The following is an 8874-nucleotide window of genomic DNA, read 5'->3' on the forward strand; positions in this document are numbered from 1 at the left end:
CGCCAATTAGCACAAATGGTAAGTTCCGACAGTGCCTACAAGTGTGCCTACTGGCCGCTAGATGGCAATACCGGTTTCATATGTATACACCTGGTAGAACTGCAGTATTTAATTTCTTTCCAGCTGGGCAGGCATTATCACATCCCCAGGACTGGTGATGGCAATTGAAATCTCCGCCAATAGACACTACTGGGAAGACATCAAAAAATGAGTCAAAAAAGGAGTTTCAGTTTATGGCGTTAGCTGGAGTTCTAGGATTTCTATAAATATTAATGATCAATAATTCGCCCCCACTACAGGGAACAGAAATAGCGAGGGTGTCTAATTGGTTAGGAATTTCGGCAATTTTTGATTCAGAGAAAACAATATCATTCCTAACAGCAATGATAAGACCACCACCAACATTGATAGGGCGGTCTTTTCTAATAATGTTACATTTCCGTAGGAAAAAAATATATTTATCTTTTAGCCAGGTTTCATTTAATAAGATGATATCGTAGTTGTGAATAATTCTTTCAAAGGACCCTTTTTTATGGATTATGCCACGGCAATTCCATTGTAGAATTCTTAATTTTTCTAGATTACCCATTATGAATAGAAAAGAGTTTTAAGGAGGTACATTAAGCTAGCACCACCACAATCGAAATTTTGAATTTTTTATAGCTCAGAATTTTGGGCTTTTTTTGGCTGTAATAAAAATTTTTGGGCTCCTTTACTTTTTTCAAAAAATCAATTTTCTTGTGGAGGTGCCAGCTTACATTAACCCAGCACCTCCACTTCTTTAAATCAATGAATAATAAAAATTCAATTACACCAGAATTTTGATCTTTTTTTGGGATTTCAAAATTCGCAAAAAAAAATTTTCCTAAAACAACCCTTAACTTCCAAAATCAACCACCTTCAAAAAATTGAAAATTTACAGCAATTAAATAACAGGATATTTTTGGGCTTTTTTGGGCTCCCAGAAAATTCCCACTTCGATTTTTAGGCTCCAACCCTTACAGTAAAAAATTAACCCCTTTGTAACACGCAGATACTACTTTGTCTGCAAATAAATTTGTCTAATTTATTAATGGAAATAGAGTCTCTGATTTTCGGGCTTCTCGAAAATACCCAACACGATTCTTGGGCTTCAACCCTTACCGTCAAAAATCAACCCCTCTCGAACACGTAGATACAATATTGTCAAAAAATGAATTTTTATAGAATTTTTCAATGGAAATAAACTCTCTGATTTTTGAGCTCCTCGAAAATACCCGCTACAATTTTTGGGCTTCAACCCTTAACGTCAAAAATCAACCCCTCTGTACCACGTAAATACTACTTTGTCAAAAAATCAATTTTTCTAGAATTTTTCAATGGAAATAGAGTCTTTGATTTTTGGACTCCTCGAAAATACCTGCTACGATTTTTGGGCTTTAACCCTTAACGTCAAAAATCAACCCCTCTCCACCAGGTAAATACAACTTTGTCTGCAAATAAATTTTTGTAGAATTTTTTAACGGAAATAGAGTCTCTGATTTTTGGGCTCCTCGAAAATGCACGCTACGATTTTTGGGCTTCAGCCCTTAACGTCAAAAAATTTATTTGTTAACAACGTTGTTTCTATGTGGTAGAGAGGGGTTGATTGTTGACGTTAAGGGTTAAAGCCCAAAAATCTTGGAGGGTATTTTCGAGGAGCCCAAAAATCAGAGACTTTATTTTCATTGAAAAATTCTACAAAAATATTTTTTTTGAGAAAGTTGTATCTACGTGGCAGAGAGGGGTTCATTCTTGACGCTAAAGGTTGAAGCCCCAAAATCTTAGCGGGTATTTTCGAGGAGCCAAAAAATCAGAGACTCTATTTCCATCGTAAAATTCTGAAGAAAGTTATTTAAAAAAATTATATCTATGTGGGCAGAGAGGGGTTAATTTTTGACGTTACGGGTTGAAGCCCAAAAATCGTAGAGGGTATTTTCGAGGAGCTGATAGAGTTGATAGGAAGGTCTTGTAAACAGACACCATTTCCGAAAGGGCTAGAAAAACGAGAGTAAAGATAAGAGAAGGATTGCGATTCAGATTTTGTTTGTGATTTCCTACGTGAAGACGGAGGGGAGAGTGGGGTTGTTGTTCTAGAGTGGGAGGGGCCTTTTTTATCAGCTTGGCTATATTTTTGGGAGAATTCAGGACCGAAAGTGATAGAGTCAACATCAGCTTCTCCTAAAGATGGAAAGTTTGAGAAGTTAAACAAAGGTGAAGAAAAATCTAGAGAGGAGTTAAAGTGAGCGGCGATGGCAGAGTCAATATTTTGGGATCCCTGGTGGGATGACTTTTCTCTTTTGTAGAGAAAGGCGGCTTTTTTTACACGAACATCGTGTAGTGCAGAAATTCTGCGGATTTCCTTCTCATCAACGTATAGAGGGAATTGCTTGTCAACAGCCCAATGTGAACCTTTACAGTTAATGCAGAGGGGAGATGAGATTCCATTGGGGCAGTTTTGGTCTTCATGAGGTTTTTCCCCACAGAATAGACATCTTGGGTTCTTGCACTGGGTTTTCACGTGGCCATGTCTAGCACAGCCGTAGCAGAGTTTTGGAGGAAGGACGTAGGGAGAGACCTTATATATGTTGTAATAAAATTTTATATCCTGGGGAAGGAGTTGTCCATCGAAAGTGACCAAAACGGATTTTAAAGGAACTAGGTTACCTGTTTCTTCCTTCTTCGATAATCTGGAAGCCTCCAGAATTGAAATATGGGAGATAGCGTTAGCTTTTAGCTCGTCCATAGTAAAGTCTGTAGGAATTCCCTTAATGCCGCCAATGCGAGAAACCCTGTAGTTGGGAATGAATGCGTTAAGCCTGGGGCATGTAGAGTGCAGGTTATCGACTATGCGGTTGACGCCTTCACCCGAGTTGCAAAAAACGGTAAACCTGCTCTTCCCTTTCTTTTATATCTAAAACCACATTATTTAATGATTTGTGTAGGATTTTACCTACGTTACACGGATCCATAGGATTTTCTTCCCCGGAATCAACTTCGATAGAGTAGGGACCTTTGTTAGAGCGAGAGTATCTATTCTTTAGTCTAGGCAACCGAAAGGAGTTTGGGATTGAGTTCGACTCAGTGTGTCTAACCTTGGTGGTAAGTGGGTTGCTAATTTCTTTAATTTCGTGGCTTTTTCTTTTTAAACCAAAACTTGATTTATAGCAGTTGAGGGATTATTTTGATTAGAGGGGTAAGAATTGAGAGAGCCCTCGATTTCTTTTGGAGCCTATTTAAGGATTTCCTGATTTAGGAAAGAAGTTTCATTAATTTCCATACCTTCATCGATCAAGGCATTGTGATGGTTATGGATTCCAGACTGCGTGGAGTAGGCCTTCTATGTCCAAGTTCAACACATCCTGCTTAATTTCACCATCTGCAATGTCCCCGTCAACGGACCCCATGCTCCGAAAAACACGCAGGCCGCAAGCGGCCGGCACTACAGCGTGACACCCACCTGAACTCTGTAAGAAGATAACAGAAACCAGAACAAAACAAATTCAATCCTTTAGTAGAGAAAGCTTTCTTCTTTCAGAAATTGAGACAGCAGGACACTTCAATCTTTTTCACCGGCACTTTTTTGAAAACCCCGAAAAAACATTTGAGACGTAGACCTATCTCTTTCTAGATTCCGTGTTCTAAAACCGAAGTTGTCTCGATGGGGCCATGATGCGAAAAAAAAGCGAGCCAGGGCTTCGCTTTGGGTTATCTGCTGGATTACTGATCGGTTCCGCGCGTTATGTTTAATCCTAATGCGCATGATCTCAAGTACAGACTGACGACAGGGAGGTAGTACTAAGTAATTTGGTGGGGCCTACAACTATTCGGTATCCCTTAAATTATTTTAAATCAAATATTCGTAGTCATTGAGACATTGAATCGTCGGCTTTCTTCTCCTGGAGTGCTCCCAGATAGGACCTAACTTACAGAAAAATCCCCTGGAAATTTCAAGGTTATTTCTACAGTCAAGCACAAGCCAAGAATATCATCCGTGCCTGAGCTATAAAAGTCACATCCTAATAGATGAAATTGACGAGCGAAAACTTCTCGATAAGAGGCAAAAATGGATTCCACACCAGGTGGATGAGTAATGTAGATGTTGCTGAAGCTTTTCTGAGGAAATTTAGGATGTCGGATGCATTCCAGTGTTAAATCTTCTTCTGGAGGTTCGACCATATTTAATGTTGGCTACCTATGATGCAAAAGGCGCGAGAATTTAAACGCCCCTGTCGCAGTATGAGTAAAATGTTGAGCTGGCCGATCGTCCTGCTGTCCTCTTCTTATCCTTGATGTACTCGAAGATTATGTGTCCATGACGCCAAGACTCCGACGGAATTGCATATAAAAAGATTTTGTGAATCAGCCATAAATATACTCTAATCTAATTTAAATCAGTCCTCGAATACCATGTGGCCCCTGAGCTCAAATCATAAAATTACCATATTTTGCTTCTTGTCAGAGGACTGCCTATTGCGAGTTGCCAAATAAATTGCAACGTCGCAAGGTTAAATCAATCAAGTCTACTTTTTTTACCTTTTTTGTAATTAATAATGCGGAGTGCCATGCTTTGTACAAAATCTTCGGAAAAAATACTTTCATATTGTAAATGCTGATTTTATTTAGTCATACAATTATACAAATATATAAATTTACAGGATTATACAAGCTAATTAGAATACATATTAAAGAAAAAGTTCATATATTACAAATTACTCATTCAAGGGTAACGAACATTAAAAATGCAAGATGAGTATACAGATATATTATCAAACACGAATTTATAGGTATAATAACAGTCAAGGTCGTATTCGTTTCGAGGGTAGTACAAGACTCCCCTCCACTGAAGAGCCCGCGAGGGTGCAGCTAGATTCCGATGTTGCCAGAGACAAAAATCTAGGTACAATTAAAAATTTGGAAAATTGGCAACGTCGACATTTTTCTATTTGGTAATTCTCGGCCTAAAGGCCCTGGAAATCGAGCCAAAATCAGACAAATAAGATTAGGGCAAAACGAAGAGGCTGTTTCGTCTTGATTTTTTGTATAAATACTCTGAAGAGTATCAGGTGATCTACGGAAATAAGCGGTATATATTACGCTACCGGACATAATAATATATACCATCACTAGAATTCGAATTAAAATAATTTAAAAATCTGTAATTTTCATGTAAAAATTCGAAGAATTTTTTAATGGATACAAAATCATTAGCAATTTTTTAACATTCACTAGAACTTGGATTGAATGAGTCTGGATTTACTGCTTACAAAAATTTTTGCCGTGGCGATTTTGGAATCAAAGAAGCCCATCAGAGGCGAGAGAGTGTGTTCACCGAAGCATATTTCGTAATATTAGGGCATAATTCATACGATCCTGACTGCTTACGTTTGAGCGGTCTGAATTGACCACTAAAGGCCACGGAAGCCATCGCTGAAACCGGTGGTAAATCCAACTTCTAGTGCATTATATACATATCCTCAAATTCCAAGAAATTTTTCCTGGAATTTTTGGCCCTCAACGAAAAGTATTCGAAACAATTAAAAAAAAATTCTAATCTGTATGTATGTAATCTATGTACCCCCCGAAGATTAAAAATTTCCTTTTCCATAGTGATAACTAAGGTTACTATATACATATAAATTAAAGGTATTGCAATTAAATTATTTTTATGAACTTATCTAAGACATAACCTATTCATTTTCTGATTTTTTGCATTAAATTTTCAGATATAATGAATAACTCTCAAAATTATTAGGGTTTTCTAAAATAACTCATTAAACCTGCGCAGACACACATTTAATTATGATTCAATAAATTTAAAATTTCGTCCATTACCCAAGCGAAACTTAAAGATAGGAATTTATTCCGAGCCAATCAGAACTATTCCGAATCATTCAGATATGTGCATTCGAGCAAATTCGAATTAATCAGAATCAATCCACAAAAAGTTTTGAATCTCGCTTGTTGAAAAACGCTTAAAAATAATCTGACTCAATCCGATTTAATCCAAGACTTCTATCCGAAAGCATCCGACTAAATGCGAAATACATTTTTCATCCGAATGAATCAAAATTCCGAATGTAATGATTAAAAGAAATGCCTGATCTTATTCGTCTTAATCCTTCGCGTCTTTTTTTCTAGGTTATGTTTCGTAACATTGTTGTTTTGAGTTTACGTCTCGAAAAATTCCTGAAGTGGAATAAATGTTAATTCTATGACAAGAGAAGAGATATTCTGTGGAATATTAATGCTGGATAATTTCATAAATGGAACTGTGTGATGTTTATGAAATATACTTTTAAATTCGACGTTTTTTTTATCCTAAATTCGAAATAACAGCCAGTATCTGCGTGCTTGAATCGATGTTACAGAAGCCGGTCTTTGATGGTGAATTGGTTAATAACATAAAACTAGAAAAATACGAAGTATCATCTGTCTGTTAACTGACAATTAATGGGTCCTTATATGTCAGTATTATAAATGTGTTATAATATTTTTTGGTTAATCAGCTGTTTTTGCTCAACACGCCATCACGGATTCCGACCGGTCGCGTGAATTCGGGAAGAGTGACAGAAAAGTGACAAGTATTACATATTCTCATATTTATACTGGTATTGAACTTTTCAACTTCAGCATCGATATTTCTTCAGAATTTTGGTTTATGCTTTATACTGGAACTACTTAAAATGCCAAAACTTAAATAAATCTCTCCTGAGAGAAATCAAGTAAAAATCGGACAAATAAGAAACCAAAATCTCACGTATATTTGTGATGAACGAAATTTTAAATTCAGTGAATCATAATTGAAAGTGCGTCTGCGCAGGTTTAATGAATTAGGCTAGAAAAACTTAATAATTTTGAAAGTAATTCATTGTGTCTGAAAATTTAATGAGCAAAATCAGAAAAATGAATAGGTTATTTCTTAGAAAAGTTTTTTAAGTTTATTTATATGCAATACATTTAATTTATATGTAAATACTAAATTTTGCTATTATCGCGGAGAAAAAGATATCGCACAATGATATCGCAAAACCTCTATATTGCAAGAAAGCGCAATATGATAACGTACTATCAGATCCCAGAGCTTTGTAAGATATTATAATGTGCTAATATCACAGACAAAAATAAAGTTAAATTTTGTTGCTGTCGTCTGCTACAGCGTCCTTAGCGGCAATGGGAAAAAGGTAGAGTATGAGTGAGTTCGAGCTATAAATCGGGACACCAGATTTAAAACAATCACAAAAACAGTGAAAATTTACTGCAGGTAAAACCTGTAACGGTTAATGATTAAACATATTTCGGCGAAAGTTTCACTGAGGTTAGGATATCATTTAGTAAAAACGCAAAATGTAACTGACAGGTGGGAATACCCGTTCCTCTCAAATTTAATGAACTTAAACTTAAACTTAAAACTTAAATAGAAGAATACAGATCGCAAATGTTTTTAAATTGTTTCAAATACTTTTTGTCTAGGGCCCAGATTCTAGGAAAAACTTCTTGGAATTTGAGGATATCTATATAATATACTGAAACTTGGATTTACCACGGGTTTCAAGGATGACTTCATTGGCCTCCAGTCGTAAATCCAGACCACTCAAACGTAAGCAGTCAGGGGCGAATGGAACATTTCCTAATATTACGAAATATGCGCGATTGGGTCTCTTCCCCGATGGGCTCCACTCTCAGGCTGAGACCATCACGACAACAATTCTTAGAAGCAATAAATCCGTACTCATTCAATCAAAGTTCCAGTGTTTGTTAAATTTTTTAAAATAAATTTTTTTTATTCAGAAATTCTTTGAATTTTTACAAGAAAATGACATTTGCCCTTTGAAAACGTCGAAACAGAGATTTCTCGGTACTCGATCGAAATAGCTTGTTTCCGTAAACGATCTGACACTAGGAAAAATAATTGATTAGATGATAATTTTAACAGTAAGAAGTTAATGAAACCGAAAAAAAATCGAGCAGCAAAAATTTATTGCCTGGTCGTGCATCACTTTGGGCCATCATTAATATATAACTTTTCTAGCTCTTCAGTTACGACCAATTCCGGTTTCTTTTTAGGCTCGAATATCTTTGCAAAAAATATAGGGCCTTTTGGCATTGTTACAAAAATACGGTGGGAGCGATCGATTTTACGTGATTGATCATTGTAATTTTCAAAACCGGCAGCTATGAAGAAGCGGCCGTCTACACGTATATAAGCCATATGTGGACCATGTTTGTCAGGTTCAAATGATTGTTCGTAACTCAAAAGGTTGAGATAATTTTTGACACGTGATCGATAGGTCTTTGAAAATTCTATATAAGCGTCATGTTGGAGGGATATCTGGCGTCCCATCCAGAAGGGCTGCGACGGCGATTTAAATAGTTTTCTTCCATAACGAGAGTCATCCGTCATTACCACTGTGACGCAGTCTATCGGCATATTTGGAAACGGCTCATTTGCACCTAATTTTGTAAGAAAAAAAGTATATTTATAAAAATCTCGAACATTAGCAAATTAAGATTAAAAAAATTTTTAACAATATAAAGTCAACATCTATTAATCTGTATATATATATATTTATTAGGTGGCCCGCCTTATTTTTTGAAATACAGTAGAGATCCTTTAGGTAGAGTTGAGGGACAGACGCACACAGACTCACACAGGATAGTCACTGCGCATTGCGAACTCCTAAATAGAATTTTTGGATTTTTCGTAATTCTTTTTTTTAATCGATTTTCTAGTGGAGATGCTAAAAGCTTACATTAACCCAGCACCTCCACTTCTTAAAATCACTAAATAATAAAAATTCAGTTGCAACCGAATTTTGGGTTTTTTTGGGCTCTTGAAATCCGCAAAAAAATAAT

The 8874-nt window shown here is 36.3% G+C and overlaps 1 protein-coding gene across 1 annotated transcript in view; it reads right to left on the reverse strand.

Annotated features, from left to right (window-relative positions):
• LOC117170767 overlaps positions 1-2764 on the reverse strand; it is a 7118-nt gene extending 4354 nt beyond the window's left edge. Inside the window, exon 1 of the mRNA XM_033357804.1 lies at positions 2080-2764. Within this exon, the coding sequence (XP_033213695.1) occupies positions 2080-2764 (685 nt within the window). The remainder of the gene's footprint in view (positions 1-2079) is intronic.
• Positions 2765-8874: the final 6110 nt, after the last annotated feature.

This window comes from Belonocnema kinseyi, chromosome 4, assembly GCF_010883055.1.
Source record: "Belonocnema kinseyi isolate 2016_QV_RU_SX_M_011 chromosome 4, B_treatae_v1, whole genome shotgun sequence".
Lineage (NCBI taxonomy): Eukaryota > Metazoa > Arthropoda > Insecta > Hymenoptera > Cynipidae > Belonocnema > Belonocnema kinseyi.